The sequence below is a fragment of the Apteryx mantelli genome, chromosome 1 (genome assembly GCF_036417845.1).
Source record: "Apteryx mantelli isolate bAptMan1 chromosome 1, bAptMan1.hap1, whole genome shotgun sequence".
NCBI lineage: Eukaryota > Metazoa > Chordata > Aves > Apterygiformes > Apterygidae > Apteryx > Apteryx mantelli.
The window spans coordinates 132,989,379-133,013,729 of record NC_089978.1 but is presented as its reverse complement, the minus strand read 5'-3'; the positions used below and the strand labels follow the sequence as shown (position 1 = coordinate 133,013,729).

Sequence of the window (24,351 nt, the reverse complement as noted above, 5' to 3'; positions counted from 1 at the left end):
GCATGAACAGAGCTGTTTGGTACTCCATAATGTTGTACTCTAAGTCCTGTTTTATTCATCTTTAGCACATTGTTATTTGCTCAGTAAATTAATTATTTTGTTGTTTTGTTCAATAATTAATCAACCCTGGGGATTAATTTTAAAGCACTCAGCTTTCTGGATAAGAAACATTCTTTTTCTTATTAAAACACATGGCTTTAAAGGATACGTAATATGCCTTTGCACTAAAGTTCTTATTGTTTTAAATACAACCATTTATCTCTTTTGTTCTTGTCTTCTGCTTTCATTGAATTTTAAACTGTTTTTCATATAACGCTTATGTTTTTATCCAGCTTCTCAGAGTAGCTCTTCAATACTTTGTAAAAAGACATTGTTGCATTTCTAAGAAGACTTAGCTTTCTCTAGGAAAGCTACAGAAAGAGTAGAGTTGCGATCAGAAAATGAATGGAGGTCAAGCTCTAAATGTAAAACTTGGAAATGAGCTGGAAAATAAAGTTCTGAAGATTCAGGCTTTGTTTATTCAAGTGAGAAATGCTGTCCCATTAAGAGTCTGTTTAGTCTCCAGTAACTTCTTGATAGTCTGTCCTTTGAAGACTGTTAGAAATGGCTTCCTGCCCTCTCCCCCTCTTAGCACATGCCCACCTGTGAGCACATACTCTACAGTATGTAAAGACCACTATATTGCAACTTCTCTTCCTGTCAGTTTTCACTTGTATGTAATGCCATGCTGACACACTAAATTACATACCTAATGAATTAACTAACACTGTCAATCTTGGTCTTGAATAGCTCCTCTTATGCTTTACATTTTGTAAACCTTGGAAAGAAACTGTCTGAAGTTAACTTTTTCCACCTCAGTGCAGTTATTATCTGAATTTGCAATGAAAAGGACTTTTCCCTGTCTCACTGTACTTTGACCTACATTTCTTTTTAACACCCTTGATGTATTTGCTCCTTTCCTTACAGAGCACAACTGGGTGAGTTTGTTTCATCCTAGAATCTGAAGTGACAGTCTGAAATCAGGCAGCCCGAGGCATCAAGAGCTCTGACTTCTACTTTCAACTTACTCCCTTCCTACTATTTGTCTTTCCAGTGCTGCTCCACGTCCTGACCTCTCCATTATCAACAATACATGTATAATGCTCTGTGTCTGGCCACTCTGCAGAACTGACTTCCTACTGCACAGCCAGATATCCTGACACTATGCATATTTTCTTACACCTCACAGTCTTAGTAAGTTCACCCAGCAGAGCTGAGAATAGGCTGAATGAGTGATCTTGTGCTTTTGTCTCCTTCACTGACAGGGTCTAGGAAATGTAAAGCATTACCTTCCTCTGTCCTTTTTAGGTTTCCCAGACCCCTTCCAGTGACCCTGGTGAGGAGTTAACCTGAAACATCAGCTGTGTTAGTGAATATTTTCTCTTTCTTTTCACAGGGATTCAGAAATTCTTGACGGAGACAGTGAGGAGCTGCAAAAGAGATGGGTTTGTGCAGACCATTCTGGGTAGACGGAGATACCTGCCAGCTATCAGAGATCCAAACCCCTACAGTAAAGCTCATGTGTGTTGAACTCGGCACTTTTTTTTTTTTTCCTAAGCATCCATTTTTGCATATCCTTAACTGCAGCTTTATAGGGTCTGTCACCCATTTTAGTCATGACCTTCCACTTCTCATTTAGTTCACTATTCCCTCAGTTGTTCTCTGAATAACAAAGCTTTTGTCATGATTTGTTTGACGTAAGTCTTCTGTGGCTTGGTGTACAGCTGTCATCACTGTTCTAACCTCATTTCATAACTCCCACGTTGGAACTGGAATGAGTAATATATTGATATAAGTGGACACGATTTTAAAAAGCCTCCACATAGCAATGTTTTTAACTCTTCATGCTGAGTTGCTCCCACTCGGCAGTCTTTGCATGTTATATGTTGTCAGCACTTGAACAAGAAAGGGCATTTTAAGTCCTGTGTTTTTGGGTATTTATTCTTTTTCTCATTTTCCCTTAAGGGGAAAATTGGTGTAACTGGTTAGATAAATATTTACTTAACATACACCTATGCATTGACATTATTTTTTTTTCAAGGTCATTTTGGACACATCTGTCATAGATGCTGTACTTCAGTAAGAGCAAATTAGCTTCCTGGGGAGATGGTGCATTTCTGTGGGGAGGAAGCATTATACTTCTCAGTATGCAGCTGAATCAGAACGTGTGGAATTAAAGAAGAGGGAGGAGGTGGAGGAGTTTGTACCTCAAGTTGTTGAAAGGGGAACCAGGAGACTTTCAAAAGAATGTTTTTTTTTGAGATGATTTGATTATTTAATCTGAAGGATACTACAGGTTACAGATGTATCTGTAACAGATGCACCTTCTGTTTAACTTCCATTTATTCTTTAAAATTGTGTTAAAGACCAGTTAATGAATTTTCTTTCAGCTTCCTCATAACTTGCTTGCATACATTTCAGTTCTAATCTGGAGAAGGAAGAACCTCTCAAGACAGTGTACTTCTCTGAGGAGAGGATTGGTAGAGAGATTTCTTGTGTGGGGAAAAATGTCATTGTGTAATAGTGTAGTCTGGTGTGTTTTTGCACAGCTGGAATGATCTGGTAGTCAAGGTTTGCTGCAGTATATCAGATTATTAGTCTATGAATTCCAGCTTCTTGCCTTTGGTCCATTCCTGATAGTTTTGAAAATAGACAGAAGTGTCTCATGGTACTTGGACTGACTGATTTTTCCTGTGCTCATGAAATTCTGTTATCATGGGTATAGGCTTCTCCATCTTGTGGCTTTTGACTTTTACAGGTTATTGCCTTTGATATTAATACATTTTAAACTTGTGGGAATCCTGCTTTTCTTATTCACCTGGAAAAATTTTGTATATGAAGCTAGTCTTACGTCTTTTCCTCTTGGGCAGATACAATTAACCTTTTGTCTGGACATTTTAGTATGCCTGCATTTGGCCATGGATTGATTTATTGATGAATTACATGTGACATGCTGGATTTAATTTTTTTGGGTGGGTGTTGAGAACAAGTATCTTTATTTAGGCAGAGCGACAGGCCGTGAATACAACTGTTCAGGGATCTGCTGCTGACATTGTCAAAACAGCCACCGTGAACATTCAAAGGCGCCTGGAAGGTTTCTCCTCTGTGATCAAGTCTCATGGACATCTGGAGAGCTCATTCCAGAGAGATAAGACTGGTATGCTCACCTCTGCCATGCACCCTAGAGTGAAACTTCTGGTGTTACAAATTAAAAGAAAAGTGCCCCCAAAAGCTAGGGGCTTTGGGCTAGGGGTGGGAGACAAATTTTATTTCCTGACAGCAGTGAGCCTGTGTTTAACAGGCAGAGCGATCCTAGGGACGGAGAGTGTCTGCTCAACACACAAACTAAAGCAAATGCTGTGATCAAAAACCCCAGTTGCCTCAAAGTACATCTTGCAAAAGTTGGTAATTGGAGTACATATGTGATACTCGGTGATGCCACTACAGGTTCTTTCAAAAATAGGAAGGAGAAACTGAACCAGATGCTCTGGCTTCAAAGGCATTGAAAAGAGAGTGGAACAACTTCTTGTTCCAAACAGTACGTTTTTTGTTAGAATTAAGTCTGGAATTTGTTGACCTATATTGACCTATATACAGAGAGTCCACAATAGTGTTATACAAAGTGTTTATCAGCATGAATTTGTTCTGGATGAAGTTAGCAGAGCTATGCTGGGATACTCATTCCCAGAGGATTGCTGTGAAGACCTTTTGTAACATAGTACAGTCATCTGTCATATATTTTTAGAAAGATAATTTAAGGGATAGCGTGCTGCATTTGTTTGATAGTTCATATGCTTCAACTTGTAACATGAAGCTGTCTTAATGTGAAGAATCTGATTCTTAGGCCTGGGAAAGAAAACTAAATAATTGTTGAACCTCTAGAAATATGTCAGGGAGTTTTATTTTAGAGAGGCAAGATTCAAAGGTCTGCAAAGGATGCACCTTTGCTATAAGCAGAAGGCATATGCTTGGAGGAGCTTCCCACCTCTCCAGAACCAGAAGCTACTGATCTTTGTCCGGTGTAATTGTAGGAAGGAGAGCATCTGCGTTTGGCAGTTTTTTTCTGCTCTAATATTGTCTGTTTCAAGAATTTGAAAGAATTCCCTTTCAGCAATTATAGATGCCCATCCCAAAAGAGATGTGTGCTAATGCATGTGGCTTCTTCAGCGTTGCTCTGCCTCAGTGTGAGGTTTATGTGAGGAATTTATGGTGCGGTGAAGCCCTTCCTGCAGTTGTGAACCGGAATCCCCCTGTTTGCTAACCTGATAAATAACTTCAGAGTCTGTGTGTGGATTATTTATTTATTTATTTATTTATTTTATTTAAGGCTTTTACCATAGAACAGTTTGTTCTATTCTGTCTTTGGCAGGCATGGCCTACCAGGATCCTGTTTTGTCAGATGTTTACTAGCTTATTCAAAGACTGCTCATTTTTTATCAGTAGTAGCTATGGTTTCAGATAACTGCATTTGGCTGGGTTGAAGGAGTCTTACTGGCTCTTTAGAACTAGCCATTAAAATGATTTTGGAAGAAAAGCAGAATCCTAATTTGTTGCCAGAGAGAACGTTATAAACCAAGTTCTGATTAAACTTTGACATAATTTTGTTTAAAATTTACTTTTAAAACAGATGGTTCAGGAGGCGCAACTGTCTGTCTCTTTCTGTTCTGATTCACATTTTTATAATTTAAGGCTGAAATGTTTGTATCCAAAATGCTTTTCATTAACATTTTTCCCTCAGTAGCTGTACAAATATTGATAGAATAGTAATGTTTTGTGTTTTTATCTGTATGCACAGGCTTCTTCATTTTAAGGTTCCTCATGTTCTTTTTCTCAGCATTATGCATATGTGCAGGTTTTTTGATTACAAGAAATATGTCTTTGCATAATGGTATCTAACAAACCGTGCTCTTCACCTGTGTAGGAAGGCTAGAGGGGAAGAGAAGCAGAGGCATGTTACCTCCCGTCAGTGGAGGTTTCTTTATTCTCCAGCTCCATGATGAACTCCTCTATGAAGTTGCAGAGGACGATGTCATCCAGGTACAGTTGTGCGCTTGCTTTTTCAGCCATCTACTGCATTGCAATGTTTCAAACAAGCCCTCCTTCTAAGGGCTTGGCTTTTGGTCTCTGGATCCTCTCTGGATGTATGCCAAAAGGTCTGTGAAAACAATGTTGAATGGGATGAAAAACTATGTCTATATGTTTGAGCCCATTATTTTTGGGCTTGAGCCATTTCCAAGGCAAAAGTTTGTAGTTTCTGTTCCAAATGTGTGCTTTGCTGCTTATAATGGCAGTTCATGCAACTTCTGTGCAAGACTTGATGACTGTTGATACTGTAAGGGGAAGTCTTTTCTCATTTGGGAATTTCCAGGGTTTATTCCAAGGTATTTCTGCCTCCCTGTTATGCTCCTGTCTTTCTGTGCCTACCTCAGTGCAGGTATTGTCACTGCTGTGGTTTGTACCCTGTGTAGGGATAGGAGGACTCTTTGCTTTCAGTACGTGGTTTCTCATTCCCTACCTACCTGTCTTTCTCTGGCAGCATGTCATGCAGTTAGCAGCATGGTAGATACAAGAAAGATACTGTATCAACTTATGGCACCTCTCATGTGAATATATCTCCCTGTGTGTGCTCTTCCACTGTATAGATGCTCCTGGGCCTACTGGTTTCCCTGTGACGGCTTCCAGTAATAAGCATTATCATATGTTGGCAGCGAAGTGTCTGCCTAAGTCCTGAGCCCAAATCCAGGGATGGGGCTCCCAAGGTGTGCTCCCATACCTTGGCAGTGTCTTTCCCCTGCTTCTGTTCTCCACGTACATGTCCAAAACAACACCAGGTCATTTCCTCATGGCAAACAGGAACTGCTATACTGAGACACCCTTTAGTAATAGTGGCTGGCTTGAGCTTTTTTTTGGTAATTTCCTTAAAAACAAAGGGTTTAATATTTTTCTCTTGAATCCCACCTCTAGTATTTGTTCATTTTGCCAACACTGTTGAGATGTATGCTTCTTCAATTTAGGGAGGCTGTTTCAGAGATGAAAACCCTCCTAATTTTCATTCTGTAGAAGGCTGAAATCCCTTAGAGTATAGGCTTTTGCTTTTTTAGATGCTAGATCCAGGATGTCATAGTGTCTCCAGAAGAACTGAGGCCAAATGGATTTCCTTAATATTTATTATTACTGTTATTATTTATATGATTCAGAACAGCCTCAGCTTCAATGGGAAGTATTACCAGCTTCTCTAACTTCCTTCAGATATATTCCTGTCTGTAGATTTTTCTGGGCGGTCACTTAAAACAGTGTATGTATGCAAGGCATATTTCCTAGTCTCAGGCTTTCCATTTCTGTTCCAGAATTAGCTTGATTATTGCTTGAGGATTTCTTTCTAACTGAGACAGAAATTCACTTCCAATCCTTTTGATTAATTGTTTTTAGGGTCAGAAAAGATCTTTGTGAAAATATTGCCTGCCCTCCTTTCTAATGCAGCCTCAGAATTATCCTATAGTAGAAGGATAGAGTTTGGAAAGGATCTCTTGAGATCTCTCTTGCTACAATACATTTTAGTGAAAAAGAAGTGGGCACTTCTTGCTTTCTGTATTGGAGAGATTATTTTTTCCATCTTAGTGGCACAAAAGTTTTATTACACAGTAAATCAAGTATTTCTTGGCTGCAGCAGCAATTCTTAGTCTGACAAGTCAGTTTGGTCATATGCTTGATGATGGCTTCAGTTTATTTCCAGCTGTTAAATTGCATACAAGAAAACTGAAAATATCTTTCAGTATGTCTAGGAATTTATGTTCCAGTCAACAGAGCATCTGGGCTCCTTACAGATGGTTTGAAAGAAACAGTTCTGGTGATCTTCATCTTTTCATTTGCAGTCAATCAGTAAGATCAGTATGATAGCTTTGCCTCTTTTAGAAGACCAAATCAGGGTAATATGTTTTGTCTTCTGCCAGAGGTGTGAAAAGCTTTGGATATCAGGACTTTCATAGCCTGTGCAGAGCGTCAAAGTGAAAGTAGGGATCAAAACAGCTGAATCATTTCTAATGTATTAAGTAGGGCTTTAAATGTAACATACCATCTTCCATTTTACTTGTCGCGTGAAAGGGAGGGACGGAAGGCCCTTCCTTATCTTTATAATTTACGTTTGCCTGCCAGAGCCCCCCTGTTTGAGGACTTTCCCTGGGTCAGTTTCGCAAAGTAAAAAGAATCTGTGTAATTTACATTTGCCTGCCAGAGCCCCCCTGTTTGAGGACTTTCCCTGAGACAGTTTCGCAAAGTAAAAAAGAATAAGATTTTATTAAAGCGACAGATACAACAGGTTCGGAATTGCCGTTGATAAATGCACTTGCTGCTACAAATTTTCTTTCCATGAGCTCAAACTAACAATTAAGCGCTTTCAATAATAATATATTTTCCCGGGTAACGTCCGACGTTTGTCGGAGGCGCAAGTCTTACCAAAGAGGCGTCCCTGTTTGGGGGAGGGAGAAGGAGGCTCGCTCGTCAGCAATCTCCAGTGAACAGGTCAGCGGTTCAATTTTCTTCCCTTCCAAAAACTTTAGTGAGCTATCCTCTGTTTTATAGTTGCTGAAGGTGGGATGTGGAAGTGCGGCAGACATACTTCATTGGCCAGATTGCCATTTGCGCGGTTGTTGGGGGTATGCCCCCCTTATTTACATGTCGTTATGCAGCAAAGGGCGTGATTTTTAATATGGTAAGCAGGGATAATGAGGCTGGGGGTACTATAGGTCAACAGTTAGTCTGTGAGCAGCAATTATTTTTTGGGATGCAACCCTTTGTGGTCAGGGGAGGACCATGATACCTCCGTATCGCTCCCTCCTCCGCCGTGCAGCTGGAACAAGCTGTCTGGCCTTCACCAGCTAGTTCGTTACTCATGTTGCAAAAGGGTGATGTGCTTTGGCTGCCACGTACTGTTTTTCCCGTGTGCCCCCTTATCTTTCTCCCTGAATTCTCTCTTGTTCCCACATCATCCACCCCGTGGCTGCTGCCACTTTCACATCCCACTCTCAGTCACAGGTGTATCAATAACTTGTTGGAGGGGTGATGCGTATGTGTCTGGACTGACCTCCACTAATGGGGTATAGGAAGTGGTGAGTGGACGCAACTCTAGGGCACGGCTTATGAAGGTTTTTAGGCAGCTAACAGTAATGCATAGTAATATTACCACAATGATAATGATAACCCCAGTCTGTAACAAGCTTTGGATCCATCCGGTGACACTGAGTCCAAACCAGCCAAACAGTTTCGACAGCCAGCTGTTGTTCATCGACTCTCGGAGCTCGCGAGTATCTTTGGCCACCTGTCGTATGGTTTCTAGTTGGGTGTTGAGGTCCTGTGTGACGTTTGGGATGTAAACACAGCAGTCCGTGCTTGAGAGATTGAGGTAGCCACACAGTCCATTTTGGTGCAGTAACATCAGGTCCAGTGCCATGCGATTCTGGAGAGCCATCTTAGTCGTAGCTTGCAATTGTGTGTTGATCAAGGACAAGCTGTCTCGCGTGGCGTTGGCTAAAAGTTCTACCTGGTAGGCTAATTTACTTATCCACAACCGCGTTCGTACTGTAGCGGACCCAAATCCCCAAAATCCTTCCATTCCCCATGCTATTCGGACGGCTGCTCCTGGGTCCTGCCACCCCTCAACCTTACCTCCCAGCTCCCTTCTTGTGCGAGCAAACCAGTGGGGCTGGACTGGGGTCCTCTTTCATACAGGGCACAAAGTGGGGATGCCTAGTGTACATTGGGGGTTAGGCAGTCTAGCAGATAAGGTAGTATACATGTGACCATCACTACAGGCCCAAATTAGGCCTGCTGGTGCATCGCCGGAGGTGATGCGGCAGTCGTTGTGGGGTGCGAATTCTGATCCTACGTATGCATAGGGCACGCTGTGGTTTCGGCACAGGCAGCCCATTTTTAGGGTCGTGTAAACTGACCAGTAATACTGTACCCATTTGTATTGTTCCCAGTTGGAGCAATTTATCACCGTTCGGCAAGACCACAGTGTTGATCCATTTGACGTGGGAATAAAAGGGGACCCATGATCAAAGGGTATGAAGCCCCTATCAGGATCGGACCAAGAGCAACTATAAGGACAATTTGCAGCCAGTGTAGCATCGTGGCATTGTTTTGGACATCCCTGGCCCATTCCATCGTCCCATTGTATGCACCAGGACGTGTTTACAGGCTGGGTATATTGCAGGATGTTGGCTGCACGTCCCCAAGACCATGAATTTAAAGCACCCCAAGGCAATGCACTACAGCGTGTAGTCCATCCGCCTGGGTTCCAGATCATTGAGCCATTAGGCTCCTCTGTGTAGTTCCAACTAAGGGTGCAGTCAGTTTTGGAAATTGTTGAGAAATCGAAAGCTCCAGTAGGTGTTACAGTTAGTGGTGCCTGATGTGGGGCATGCGGATTTACAAATGGTATGGGTCCACTTTGATTCCAGAGATGTAATAGACTGGTTTCTATATCCGTTGGAATTATTCCCATAGGCAGGGGATTCTCAACTGATTTGGGTAGGGGCAGGCAAGCAGTGATGCTGGACTCGTTAAGCATTGCTGCAAAGCCCCTTATCAAGGCTAAAATCAGATTACCATTCAAATCATGAGGGAACTGATTGCGACAAGTTCTTGTACTGTTCTGCCAATTATTCTCTCGGTTTACACATGTGATTATCATTATACCTATTAAGCATATACATGTTAAACTCAAGAATATTTTCTCGGCGCGGCCTATATATAACATTAGGTTCATGTTGACAGTGGGTTACAAGCGACAGTGCAAGCTAGGCTTTGATTACAATTTTGGCCTACAGACAATTATAAGCGTTAGAGATACAATTACCCAGCAACAAACAATTAGTAATCCTCGGGGGCACTCCCAGTCAGTGTAAGGGAGTCCTTGATCCCAGGTGCAATTTCCCGGCATGTGGAATACCTGTGGAGACATAAAGAAAAGATGCTCGGTTGTCGTCCAACCGGCGAAATTTATGTTAGAAGGTGGGTACTATACATCTAGTACTAATTTGATATCTTTTTTCCGCCTACCAGTATGTCATCAACATATTGGTATATTATGATTCTTGAGGGAGTAGGAATGTCCTCACCGGCCACAAGCGGGAGAATTGTAGGGGGAGTGTGCGTACCACCCCGTCAATTCCTGCCTGTGCGGCTGCAGACAGCATCAAGGAGCCATTGTGGAACTAACACTCGCCGGGCAGGGTGGCTCACTGCCCTCCCTGGGGATGCGAGGTTTTTGGTGTGGCATCTGGTAAGTCAATCAGGTCCTGTTGCGGGGCTGAGGGCTCGGATCTGCCAGGGGCCGGGTCGTGCCTTATGGGCAGGGCCCCCCCGCTCGCATCAATCCTTCGGCCCAGAGATTGTACCAGAGCCTGAAGGTCAGCCGTGGGGGTGCTGTGCAGTAACTGCCGCGGTACTCCCAGTGCCAGTGCTCTGCGCCAGAGGTCATTACGCTCCTTGTCGAATTTTTGGTGGGGTTCAGGCTGCAAATTGCTAGCCTGTACCTGACGGACCCACCATGGAGGTTCAGTCGGTTCTCCGGGCTTAGTTCCAATCCAGCCCATACGGCGTCCGTAACTTATTATTTCTTGCACAAATTCATTCCAGGTGGTCACATGAGCCTGCTCTCGCGGGGGCTGCGCAGCAGCTGCGCCAGCGTTCATTGTGCAAGCGGTTTGTATGCGATCCTGAGCATTGGCCACACAAGTTTTCAGGCTATCAGGGAGACCGCGGATAAGGGGGGTTAACCTTGCTGGATCGATTGGAGCCAGCATGGGGGATCTCCTTAACGCCTCCCTCTCATACATTGCTTGTATGCAGGCTGCCTTCTGCACAGACGCAGCAAGGTCTGAGAAGCCAGAAGTCTTGATAACAAGGGGGTCCCCTCGCTCCTGCGGGTCTATGCCACCGGCCCAATAGACAGCTCGGGCGGTTAATGAATAATTCTGGTCGTCCAGAGGGGTGGTTAGGAATACTCCGGGGCCCCAGTAGCCCTCTGCCTCTCCTTCACTCAGCAAGATACGATCTCCCCCCGTGAGGGAGACTCGCCATACATATTCAGTCTCAGATTCTTCCGGCCGTCTAGAGTACTTTTCTTGCAGCTTGGCCAATTCAGCCGGGGACCAAGGGATTGAGCGTACAGTAGTACGAATGTTATCCTCTCCCTCAGCTGCAACCTCAGTTTTAATCAGTGGTCGTACTGGCACAGGCTCTGGGGTGGGAGTACAGCAATCGGAGCTTTCCAGAAAATCGTCATTATCCTCATTGTCATACCAGATATCCCCATCCCAGGTCTCAGGGTCAGCGCAGCGTACTAGTTTACGAATTTGCTGAGCTGAGACTGTGGATGGCATTTGGTTTAGGAGTAAGTCTAATTTTGCCTGCAGCTGCTTCTCTCGCCTTTCTGCTGCAGCTAGCAGCATTTTCATCTCCCTAACTTCTGTCTTTAAGTTCTGGTTTTCAACTGTGAGACCATTTACTTGTGTCCCCAACTTTTCTCGATTCTCTTTTTCAAAGGCTAGTGAGGTTTCCAGCACCTCGTTAGCTGATTTTAAAGCAGCATATTCTGCGTCTGCAACTATTTCGGGAGGAGGGGACTCTTTATATTCTTTCTGCGCGCAAGATAAGCAAGCCCCCAATACCGCACAAACAATTCCTTTTCCTTTACCTTTCCTGATCTTTTGCTGGCTTCTACATTGCTCTATTCGCTCTACCACTTTATCTTCATCTTTCCAAAATTTATGGGCCCATTCTTTCCCTGCTTGGGATGGTGCACACTTATATTTATGCAGCAGTTTATCCATGGCAATCCTGCCGACTACGCCAATTTACTGTCGCGTGAAAGGGAGGGACGGAAGGCCCTTCCTTATCTTTATAATTTACGTTTGCCTGCCAGAGCCCCCCTGTTTGAGGACTTTCCCTGGGTCAGTTTCGCAAAGTAAAAAGAATCTGTGTAATTTACATTTGCCTGCCAGAGCCCCCCTGTTTGAGGACTTTCCCTGAGACAGTTTCGCAAAGTAAAAAAGAATAAGATTTTATTAAAGCGACAGATACAACAGGTTCGGAATTGCCGTTGATAAATGCACTTGCTGCTACAAATTTTCTTTCCATGAGCTCAAACTAACAATTAAGCGCTTTCAATAATAATATATTTTCCCGGGTAACGTCCGACGTTTGTCGGAGGCGCAAGTCTTACCAAAGAGGCGTCCCTGTTTGGGGGAGGGAGAAGGAGGCTCGCTCGTCAGCAATCTCCAGTGAACAGGTCAGCGGTTCAATTTTCTTCCCTTCCAAAAACTTTAGTGAGCTATCCTCTGTTTTATAGTTGCTGAAGGTGGGATGTGGAAGTGCGGCAGACATACTTCATTGGCCAGATTGCCATTTGCGCGGTTGTTGGGGGTATGCCCCCCTTATTTACATGTCGTTATGCAGCAAAGGGCGTGATTTTTAATATGGTAAGCAGGGATAATGAGGCTGGGGGTACTATAGGTCAACAGTTAGTCTGTGAGCAGCAATTATTTTTTGGGATGCAACCCTTTGTGGTCAGGGGAGGACCATGATACCTCCGTATCGCTCCCTCCTCCGCCGTGCAGCTGGAACAAGCTGTCTGGCCTTCACCAGCTAGTTCGTTACTCATGTTGCAAAAGGGTGATGTGCTTTGGCTGCCACGTACTGTTTTTCCCGTGTGCCCCCTTATCTTTCTCCCTGAATTCTCTCTTGTTCCCACATTACTTCAGCTGCATATTTCTTTTTTGCAAGGAAATCTCCCTATTTTGAAGTCTTCTAGATGATCCTAGCATGGTTAGTAGATTTCACCAGAATCGATATGCTGTTCTTAGCTGCCTTTTAGGTTGCTGGCTTACAGCAAGGTTGTCTCTCACATTGCCAAAGACAGCAGAAGGTGGCTTGACTGAGCTGGTTGAGCTAACCCTGGTAATGGAGTGTCAGGTAGGAACATAGAGCCATGGACTAGTTTAGGAATCAAGGGCTAGATGCTCTTTAACTGCTTACTTGTTCTCAGCATAAGTGCATTTATGCTTTTAAGCTGTCCAGTGTACCTCTAAGTGTGCTTTGGATGGGTATTGAGAACATTGGAAATGGTGCTGTTTGCTCAGTGTACGGGAAGTTGAGAGCCCAAACCCCAGGTCATGACTTTGGTGCGTGGCCATCCCATCAGCTTCCCCAGGAACTTCATGCAGGGTTTTGTGTCTCCCCTGCAGCCTTTTCCAGCAGACTAAACTTCCCTTGCTGTGGGTGCAACAGCCCTAATTTGATGTTCCTCACTGGCTGTGTGTGCTGGACCTCTGACTGCTCTCAGAGAATCTTCTCTGAATGGTTCACATTTCTTTTAAGATATCAGGACCAAAACTTCCAGTCAAGGCGGTAGCAGTGTTGAATAGAGTGGAAGACTGATTTGTGTGTCGCGCAAGCAGCAGTTTCTTTTTCTACATTCCAGAATCATGTTTGTTTTCTTTTCACAACAGTATGCCTTGCTTTAACTCTGTTCAATTTTTAATCTCTGATAATGCCATTTTTTTCCTGCCTAGCCAGTTATTCTTCATCCTGTGTTTGAACAGTAGATTATTTCTATCCTGGTTTTCTATCCTGCTTTCTATCCTACTTTGTACTTGTCTGTACTGAATTACATCCTGTTTCAAAGCATTTTTCTAGGTTATCAAGATCATTTTGAAATGTGGTGTATAAAGGCATAATATTTTGGAAGGCACATCTCGTTCTTCGCATGGCTGTAAACTCTTCTCCTTTGATCTCCTCAACCCCCATCCTCCATTTTCCCAGTAAAAATTATGGAGAAATTTCTACTGTGGGTACCTGTGAAGGAATTGCGGGAAGGCACTGGGGAGTTAGAAAGCTTGAATAGTTCCCATTTTGACCCTCTAGCTGAGATGAAGGGCCTCAGTCATTTCAAAGGTTTCCTTTTTTACTCTGCTGTGGAAAGGCTCACAGGATGAGTGTGGACAGAAAGATTCATTCATGTAAGCAAACCAGGACAGGCTGGACTATGTGGGTCTTGGGGGAGGAAAGAGGGTCCTTTTATCCAAGGCAGGTGTTGACAGGCAGGAAGAAATACAATCTCTCTATGATCCAAAAAGTTACAGGCAAAAATATCATATGGACCCCTGACTGTGTAGTTAAATGAATGTTTTCTTAAAAATACCTTTTGGGGGAAGCAGTTACTGGAGCTGTCTCAACAAAATTGTGAGAGTAAACCAGGGTGGTATCTAACACCTGCATTAAATATGCCCTGCTTTCCCAGCAGTTTGTAGTTTGTGTTTCAGAGTGTCTCTCACTGATACAGTGAGGAGGAGCACATTTTTTTGCCTCTGATTTCTTTGTTTTATGAATTTTTTTGCCTTGCTTTGAGGACATTTAAGTTTTCAGAACAGTCTCCATGGAATACTCAGTTAGGCAGCTGTGTGAATGGGGGGGGCTCTGCAGGACTCAAGCGTTTAGTGGAAATGTACACTTGTCTGTTTTCTAAGTAGTCTTCACCAACGTGGCGCCAGTCACAGCTCTGTAATGCATAAAATGTTGCTTACTCCAAACAGTTTCTCCATTCATAAATCCTAATCAGGATTAAAATGTTTGGTTACATTCCCATCTGCAGTAAATCAGTGCAAACACAAATGCAGCAAAGAGCTCCAGGTGTCTGGGCAGCCCAGATATTGACAGAAAAACAGAGCATTGAGATTGTGTGTATTGGTCCTTGCACAGAGCACTGCAGGACCTAATGTTGTGCATTTCCTTGTAGGTAGCTCGGATTGTCAAGCACGAGATGGAAAACGCAGTCAAACTCTTGGTAAAGCTGAACGTTAAAGTGAAAATTGGACCTAGCTGGGGAGACCTGCAGGACCTGGAGCTTTAGATGTGAAATGTGGCTTTCTTGCCTGTGGTGAGGCTAAACACACCATGGACAGGACATGGCAAGTGCCAGTGTACTCACAGGCAGTGACAGACCTGGGCGCAGTGCCATCCTCTTGCGTCCTCTTTTTACAGACAGCATTACAAACTGCCTTCTGAAGTGTGTCGTGGAAGCTGGTATGAATTCGCCAAGCCAAACCTGCCAAAGGTCAGACTGTGTAATGAAGCATGTTTGCAGAACTCTGAAATAATTAATTGCTAAAGCATAATATTTAAATTAATTCCTGTTAAAATATGCTTATTCTTGTAATTAAAAAAAAAACAAAAAAAAAACCCACACTCCAAAGCCTAATGAATTTTCTACACATGAAATGAGCTGGAATATTTTATTAAAAGAAAGTGCAAAGATTGTTTGGAAGTGGTTGGGTATAACTGTATATAGGACAAAAATAAACTGTCATTGTGTTTGCATGTAATGTTGGATTTTATAGGCCTCTGCTGGGATCATTCTGTAGTGAATTCTGCAGATATCAAAGTGCAGAAATTGCTTTACAGGTGGCTGTATTTCTTGATGACTAGCTGTGCTGTGTTCACAGCAAGTGGAACTGTGCTTGGTTGGCCTTGAAAGTGTTTTGTTGACTGACTGGTGTAATTCTTCCTCCTATTGCTGCCTTGCAAACTGGTCTTGAGAGGGACAGTGTTTGGACTCTTTATAGTTAACACAAAACCATCAGCAGAAACATTGATTTTAAAGAATGAAATCCTGAACTCCAACTGATCTATTAAAAACTTAACTCCAAATTAACTCCAAATTGTAAGTTCCTAAGAAAAACTTCTGGGACTGATGAGCATGAGTGACAGCTTGCTGATGTGTTTGAGGTCTGTTGCATTAATGATGTTTCCCTGAACGGTGGGTGACATGACTTCTTTTTTTTTTTTTTTCCTCCTATCCCTTCAGAGACCAGTCTCATAGGAAAGCCTCATACAATGCCTGTTAGTAGCCTTGCTAAAAATTGCTCGGATTTCACCTTGTTCTTTGCCTCCGTGCCTTTGACTCTGTCCCAGTGAGCAGGTAGAGAGTTTTTCTAGGAATCTAGGCTCATTGGACTGAGGCAGTCTGAGACCCGTTGAGGTCAGTGGGCTTCAGAAGAAGGGGTAAAGAAGAAGCTCACAGGGAATTATTCTGCCTGGATTTCGTGTTACCCTCCTCAGTGATAACTTCAGGTTTGGCTAAGCCTCACAGCACATGATTTAATTTAATTTCCAGATTATTGCATTAATTGTACAACTTCAGCTATTTTTGTTAACTCAACACAGTATCAGACCCTGAATTTTATTCTTTTCATCATGTGGCCCTTGTATGTTACAAGAAAGGAAGGTAAGGTGCCTCTCATCAATATTCTTTATGTCTATTTTTTTATCATGTCCTCTCTTCTGCAGCTTTTGCACAAAGTAAGCAATCTCAGTCTTTCCATTCTTGCCCCCTGTGAGAAATTTTCAGGTCCCTAATTATTCTCTCATCTCATTTCTCAACTTCTGCTGGATCCTTTTTAAGAAGTGTCTTTTTGAAGTTTCCTCTACAACAGGAGCTGAAATGATGCATGCTTGCCTTTGAACAGCCTGATAGCATGCTTGAACTTGTTAACTTCAGATGTGGTGCTTTCAGGGTAGCCATTATCCTGACATCAGAAGTACCTGGCGCTGAGGTTGCAAGAACATGGTGAGTTTTAAAAGGTGTTAATGGGGCCTGTGTACAAAAGGCCATATCCTGGACTTTGATCTACCAGCTGCCTGTTGTGCAGCAAAATAGACACATGGTATTGAGTCAGAGCGCTAGGTAATGATGCCTTGACTGCCCTTCTCAGCACTGACTTGACCTTCTTTCCTCTTTTGTACTTTTGTTTCATTCTTCACTTTGCATTGTGATTTCTCTCTCTCCCTCTCTCTCTTTTCTCTCTCTCTCTTTTTTCTGTGTGCGTGTGTTTCATTTCTGCCCTCTCTACACCACATCTGTCACCCTGATAGATGATATCTTTGTCCACATCATTCAGTTGATAAACAGTTGTTTCAAGCTTATTAAAGCTTTTGTTATTAACAGATCTGAGCCTTGGCACCCTGTTGTCTGAACATTTGTGTGCTCTGCCTGTAGAGATGCTATGTTGGATTCATTATCAGTTCACATGGCCTAATGATTTCCTGTTCCTGGATGTCATGCAGTGACACACCTGTGCCGTATTTCAGGCCTCACTAGAGTTACTGTAATTTGAGTTGCTTGTTCTTTGGCACATTGCAATGTTTTCCTGCTGTATTCTGGTTTTAGAATTGCAGAAGGATAGATCCTCAGGCCTGTTCTCAACAAACTGTGTATGGGGGTGGATGTTAATCAATAAAAATGACTGACACAGAACTAAACTTATTTGATAAACAAACTCAATGAATCCATTATAATTAAGCAGTAATTTAGAGCAAATGAGAAGTTAAAAGGTGGCCACTGCTCTGTGAGTGAGGCGGCTGCTTCATTTGAGTAGTATTAGAATTGTTTCTGAGCTGTTGCCTGACTGCTGCTATTTACATTCCTTAATTCTGATTAGATTTTAACTATTAATGAGACTAAGCAGGGGAAGCAGAAGAGGGCTTAGGTAAGGTAAGCAGGGGCGCTGCTTGGATTGAGCTGAAGATACCTGTTTTTTTCTGAAGTTGGGAGGCAAGCCAAAAATAGGTTGGCTGCTGGCGTATTTATTTTTTGTTCCCCCTCTCCTGTGAAGGGCCCAGGCCAACGTATAGTTGGAAACTGGGTTTTCTTGTAACTCAGGACCTGTTAACCAGTGTGCAGGTTATTCTTGGTATTCTCGCAGACAGAATGCGCTGCATCTGTGTTTGCTCTCAGTTCCTCAGGATGTCTGTGTCTCTCTTTGCAGTCCACTTTTGCCTTCTGTTAGCTGGCACTGCGCAGCATATACAATACCACATGGTCCAGCAGCTCAGGAAGATGACGACTTTACACTGGATGAACACTGCAGAAAGGGGTAGGAATTACGTCTACTACAGCAGCCCCATTGCTCAGCGTACACAGAATTGCTACTGCAGCCTAGTTCTGCAGTGTGCTCTGTTCTGCCCATGCCTGGCTGATGGACCACTAGGTAGGTCATTGTCTGCCAAAATAAACTGGGATAGGACCCAATAACAACAAAAAACTGTGGTCACCAGGAACACATCTTCACATCGTGGGAACCAGCATGAGCTACCTTCTCACACAGAGAGCCAATGCCCTTAAGTTGTTGAGTAGCCTTGTTCCATTCAGTTCCTATCAGCTTTCTGGTCAAAATGATTCAAATTCCCATTCAACCTACAACTGGAACCAAAGTGCATGTTCTGAACCCCTTTCTTTATCAGGCAGAATTTTCCCAGGCTTAGTAGCATGAACACCTTCCATTGATGTTTGAGACAGCTGCTTGGTCCTTTTCTTCATGTGTAGACCACAGTCTTGTTCTGTCTTGGTCTGTTTTTTTGTTGAAGCTTTCTTTCCTTATATTGGTGCCTACTAGAAGTGCTCTGTGCGCTTTCTTTTAGCTGGGTAATGGTGGGAGAGAGAGGCATGTGACAAAAAATAATATGCTAGTGATCTCATCAGTTTTAGTCCTCTTGCTTTTCTCTCATGCTACTTGCATTTCATCACAAGAGAGTTGTAGAGTTTTTTCCTGATACTTTTTCCTATAAATCTGACTGAAAAGCGGGTGGGTGAACGAGTAGCTCAGTAGCTTTGACTGACACTTTTGAGCCTCTACTGGCAGAACAACTGTATTGTATTGTTGGTAACTGCCCTTAAATAAGCTTGTTTCTGCCCTTCTGAGAGAAGAAGGAGACGGTCTGAGGCTTGTGCGATGACTTGATGTACAGAAAGAATTGACAGTGATTTGGGACTTCTGCATTTGCATGTCAGATAAGAGCAGTATGTTTCAACTTGTAAATGACTGCTTTTAACACAGAGGTGGAGGTGACATGAAGGGTATGCTCAGTAAAATAAGAAGTCCAGGTACAAGGTTAATATTCCTGAAGACTGATATTAGGAATATGAGCTCCACAGAGTAAAGCATAAGAACATTAGCTGGGGTTCAGGTTTTGTTCCTGTTTGAACTGTTGGAGGGAGGCATATAGTCCTCCTAACCTCAGTAACAGCTGTGGCTGGATTTTCCAAATTCCTGAGTGAGTTAGTAGTGTAAATTCCATGCAAAGCTGTTACGCATACCAGGCACTTTTTGAAATACTATAAAGAATCTAGGAATAAGGGTTGAAAAAAAGAGAGATCTACACCAACTAATATCAATTCTTTATTTTCTTTCCCATATATTTCTTTCTTTGTTTTTATTGGGGACTCAAAACAGCTTCAGTCAAAGGTGCCTTAGTTTTCCCTTTGTGATGCTGATTTAGGATATCTGTGGAAAAAGGAAATGGTTAGCACAGGAGCGTGCAGTTCACCCTGGATTAGCCTTCATTCTGAAATATAGGCAATGACTTGTTAACAAAACCCACATGTAATCTCTCCACGCCTTTTTGACACTGAATCTGAATATTGGTTGCTATTTAAAAAAGTACAATGTTTGATTTGTTGATTTACTCACAAAACAAAACACATGAATGAAAATATTTGTTTACCTGACTATTGCATATACACCTACGTGAAGAGCTGACTACAAATGGCCACATGTAGTTCCTTAATGAGAGAGAGTGTGTACTTACTAAGACCATACCAAGGCAAAAAACATTCAAGACTGAAATATACTGTGCTTGAATTCACCTTTAGAATATGGAAAATGATATAGGAGGGACAGGGTATTTAAGGGGCTTGTAATTAAATGAAATCTGGCTTTTTGCTTCTGTTACAATACACACGGTTTATAAATGGAGGAGTCCTGAGGCTGAATACAGCTTTTATTTAAGCTGCAATATTTTTTTCACTTCTTGAACTGAATATTAAAAAAAAATTTTTGTATGTGTATTTTCATTATAATATACATATTTAGGTGTGAGATGGCTTCTGTAAAAAGAATATGTAGATTATTTTAGAGAATTTCTATATGTGATAACTTTATACAATATGTGTAGTAAATAGAGTATTTCTTTTAAATATTTATGTAAGAAGCTATATTCTGATAATACAGGGAATGTCTAATTGATATTTAGGAGTGCAGTCAGCTCACTTCTATTCAAAATGTAAATAGTTGAATTATAGGACTGTAAAAAAAATCATTTAGAAAACAGGTGATTTTACAAAACAAAACCTGATACTCAGTATTTCCTTTAGCTTGGCTTTTAATTCAAGATTTGAAGCTAAATTTATAACTCTAGGAATGGATTTTTTTAAATAAAATAGCTTGTACTTCATTGAAGACTTGCCTACTGTCATTTAAAGAAAACATGTAAAGAATCTAATTTAGCAGATACTCTGTGTATCTACAGCTCTATGCACAGGGGTAAATAAATCTGGTCAAACCTGGAGATATGTGTGTGCTCTTGCAAGTTCTGTGTATCTGGTTTTCAGATGGGGTTGGGATATGTGAGTGAGAAAGGTATCCAAATGAAGAAGAAGCATTTTAAATTTAGGAAATACTTATAGCCAATCCGGTCTACTGTAACAGGATTCAGATGTTGATGATAACTTTAAGTTTAGGGTTTTGCTTGAGCTGGTGCTGTCCTAGTGGAAAAGGTGAAAGCACATGATTTCAACATACACAGTGACAGCTAGTGTCCTTAAATTTCTTGGAGCAAGTAAAGTCAGATGCTGTGTTTGCTGCTCTGAATGCTGCATCTCCATTACTTTCATTAATAGTCTTTAATAAAGTTTAGGTCAGGCCTTTCAAAAATCCCACACTCCCCCTCATTTCACAAGAAATCAACCAGGCAAGAGTTTTACCTCCCTCACTGAAGTTTTAAGTGAAGGGTTTTTTTTTTTTTTCCACATACATGGTAAATCTTGATAGAAAGCATTTAACAGTGTGCACTAACAAACTTATACAACATATACATTACATATATATATTTTTATATATAGAATGTTCTATATACAAACATATACAACTTTTCAGATCTCTACAGACTACAAGAAAATTGATAATTATAGTCACAAGTGGTGAACCTAACAGAAATAGTAATTTGTAACTGTCTGGAAATATGTAAAATACGTGAGAGTGGAAAGCAAGATACAGCTGTGACCTCATGAGGAGTACTAGAAAAAAGTTGCTTAAAAGAATCTATTATTAAAAATGGCAAGTTAGAGGGATGCTAAATCCTCATTTTTCTGTTGCATAAAAATGCACATCAAAGTCTACTGGCAGGCTTTTCCCCTGCTTTTAAGTTAGAGACTGCTGCCAAAGCAAGTCAGACATGGTGTAAATGACTTATTGAAGACACTTTTCTCTCTGGGCATGCTGTAGTGATTAGTAACTAAAAGTTGCTCTTATGTTTTTGCATTTGAGTCATAAATGAGTGCACTGTAGCTCCAGCCTGAAGACACTTCCACTGAAATCAAGGTACTGAAGACCTTTGCAATATTAGCAACCTACACAAAGTACAACCTACTGAAAATTTATGTAGAACTAGTAGCTACCTTGTCATTTAAGTGTACCAACTGTGGCCTGATCACAAGGTGCTAGCACTCACCTGGGCTGCTTTCCTAGAAGCTGACATGTTACGCTAACTTGTAGTGGAAGCTGGCTCTGTAGCCTTGGGTGTACAAGTTCCATACTTGAAGACATCCTTTTCATCTGCAGTGTGTTAGTGCAGAAGCAAGTGTAGGGCTGGTTACAGAACAAACTGGTGGAATGGCCTTGCCTTGCTTTTAATGAAGACTACTTAGCTTCTCCATAGAAGCAGAGAAGCTAGGAAGAGTAAGGTCTATAAAGTTGGTTGGAGGGTTTGAAGGATTGGGTGCACAAAATGATTTTGTTGCCCAGAGTTCAGTGGTTTAGGAGTACAGGCCAGAGTACAGGCAGAGTGGATATACATTTACACAGAAAATAGAATTGCTATAATGTTCTCATTTATTTGTCATTCTAGATGCCTTGTTACAGTGATTCTTCATCATATGCAAGGGGCTAGTTCTGTGATCAGGAAGGAGTTCTTCAACCTGGTTCAGACTGGCATCAGAGTGGTGAGTTTGCTGTTTCCTGGAACACACACAGACATCCTGTTCGGTCATGGGCAATTACAACTCCTTAATTCTGAGCAGAAACCCAGGCATTGCTTAGACTTTGACCTTTTTCCCCACAAGTTTCTACCATCTTAGTTTTTTAGTTTCTACAGTTATAGTGCAGTTTTTCCCATGACAGAGAGAGAAACTTGTCTTGTCACGTTTCCAGTTGAGCTAGAGCTGTCAGAGCTGTAATTTTGATTTTGTCCACAAAGAAATGTAAAAATTCTGTAAAGCACAGAATTCCTATTGTGCTACCATGTGAATTTACCACTTAACACCTCAGATCTGTTCCGTCCCTTTAACTTGCACAGCTGGGCTGATGGTGAAGCCAGACTTCTGGAACCTGCAGCACTGTACAATTTCCTGGGCTCCATTTTATTAAAGGAAAATGAAAGGTGTGGGGAAGGCATCTTTGAGAGAGCTCATCTGACACTAGCATGATGCAAACACCAGTGAAGTTAAGATCTAGTTAGGAGGGGAGCTGTCTGTCTGCATCAAAGTGTCAGTCAAGACTCCTTGAAGGGACAGAGGCTGTTTCTCTTTTCAGAAATTTTTTTAATGCTGCTTTTTCTCCTTTTCCTCACTCTTCTTTTCTTATTTGAACTTAGATCCAGGTACATGAAAACAGGCCTTTGGTGCCTTGTTTTGAAACTAATTGTGGAAATTTTTTCTAACTTCACACTTGGCCTCTGTGAAAGTCAAGATCTTGTAGGCTGCTGTAACTGCATCATACTCAAGTGGAATAGGAGTCTGTTCATGTAAATAGGTAATAGGTGCTACTTACTGTTCTCTTCTGTATCTGCAAGTTGGTGAGTTTTCTGCAGAGTTCAACTGTAGAAACCAAACAAGCCACTTTGAAGCAGAAGCAAATTACTTTTAGCAATGTGAGCAGAAAATCTAATAGCCACGCACATGTAGTGTTATTTTATGTATGTGCCAGTTCAGCGCCATACGCTGATAGTTTTTTTTCATGCTCCTCCCCAGGCCCATCTTTTAGTCTTGCTGTTGTGATCTCTGTCCACCAGCTTTACGGGGGTTACTCTGCAGTTTCCTTAGCATAATTTCAACCTACTGCTTAAGGAAAGTCCCTGTTCTGCAAGCTGCTGAGCAGCTATTTTGAGTGGAAACTGACAGGACTCTCTACCTCATAGCACTGTTTTCCACCTTTGCTAAATTCAAAAGTGATTTCATAAGCTTGTCTTCTATTCCTACTACTGAGAAATAAGGCAACCAAGTGATACAGAAACTACTGGGATGAAAAATGCCATAGCCCCCTTCAAGGACAACTGAGATGAATCTAGAGCACATTTTACAGATAAGGTAGTACAGATAAGGATGACATTTCATGTGCTCTGGATTGCAAATAAACTGTCTACTCTCATGTTTAAATGACATTTCAGTTAGTACCTGTCTAGCTACTTGAAAAAGCTGTGATTTTGGGCACAGGATTTTGAAGTTATTTATTCTTCTGCTAGGAATCAAACAGCACTGATTTCAAGCTAGGTTTTTCAAGGAAAATAAATAGATAAGAAAATGCAGCTCAACTCATTTTTCTGTTGAGAACAGTAGCAAACATGCTTGAAATGTATTGGCTTTTTATAGTGTCATTTTAAAAATAAACACTGTTGTTGTTTAAGTATTTTTTTGCTCAGAATAGAAATAAATCCTGTTTTTCTTCGGTCACAACATGCTTTCTTTTTCTTTTATTTTCTTTTCTTTTTTTTGTCAATTAGTCATGCAAGTTTTATAAGTGCATTAACATTCTAGTTTGTACAGAATATTTTTAACCAGACACACTCCCCACTTGGTTCATACCTACAGCTTCTGAAAAACTACATGCCACAGTGCTGGTTGAGTTCCATTTGGGAAGAAAATTGGCTGCTGCATAAGCCAGGTGTTGGAGTAGGATGCACATGATTCTGGCTTCCATCTCACAGTCTGTAAAATTTCTCCTTGACTCCGACTGTGATGAATCCAATTGAGTAACAGGAAAACATCTTCTAGGAGAAAAATAGTTGTTTCTGACCAGTGACTGTAGATTTGGGAATGAATGTCGCTTCCCTGAACAGTGTTCTTAGTAAAGCCACAAGTAGCTTCCTTAAAAGTCTAAAACTGGTACCATTTTTTGTCCTTATATTTCAGCATCACCTATAGAAATGGGAAACAAACAAACAAAGGGATATAAAACTGCCCTGTGTATGGTAAAGTGGTTGGTA

General features: G+C 41.7%; 2 protein-coding genes across 2 annotated transcripts in view; one reads left to right on the top strand and one right to left on the bottom strand.

The window, feature by feature from the left end:
- The window catches only part of POLQ (DNA polymerase theta), a 64,548-nt gene extending 48,841 nt beyond the window's left edge, over positions 1–15,707 (top strand). The window contains exons 27-30 of the mRNA XM_067302255.1: positions 1,436–1,560; positions 3,043–3,196; positions 4,961–5,076; positions 14,837–15,707. Coding sequence (XP_067158356.1) covers positions 1,436–1,560; positions 3,043–3,196; positions 4,961–5,076; positions 14,837–14,950 — 509 coding nt within the window. The 3' untranslated portion in view covers positions 14,951–15,707. The remainder of the gene's footprint in view (positions 1–1,435; positions 1,561–3,042; positions 3,197–4,960; positions 5,077–14,836) is intronic.
- A 3,455-nt stretch (positions 15,708–19,162) lies between these two features.
- The window catches only part of STXBP5L (syntaxin binding protein 5L), a 220,723-nt gene continuing 215,534 nt past the window's right edge, over positions 19,163–24,351 (bottom strand). Inside the window, exon 29 of the mRNA XM_067302244.1 lies at positions 19,163–24,283. Within this exon, the coding sequence (XP_067158345.1) occupies positions 24,242–24,283 (42 nt within the window). The 3' untranslated portion in view covers positions 19,163–24,241. The remainder of the gene's footprint in view (positions 24,284–24,351) is intronic.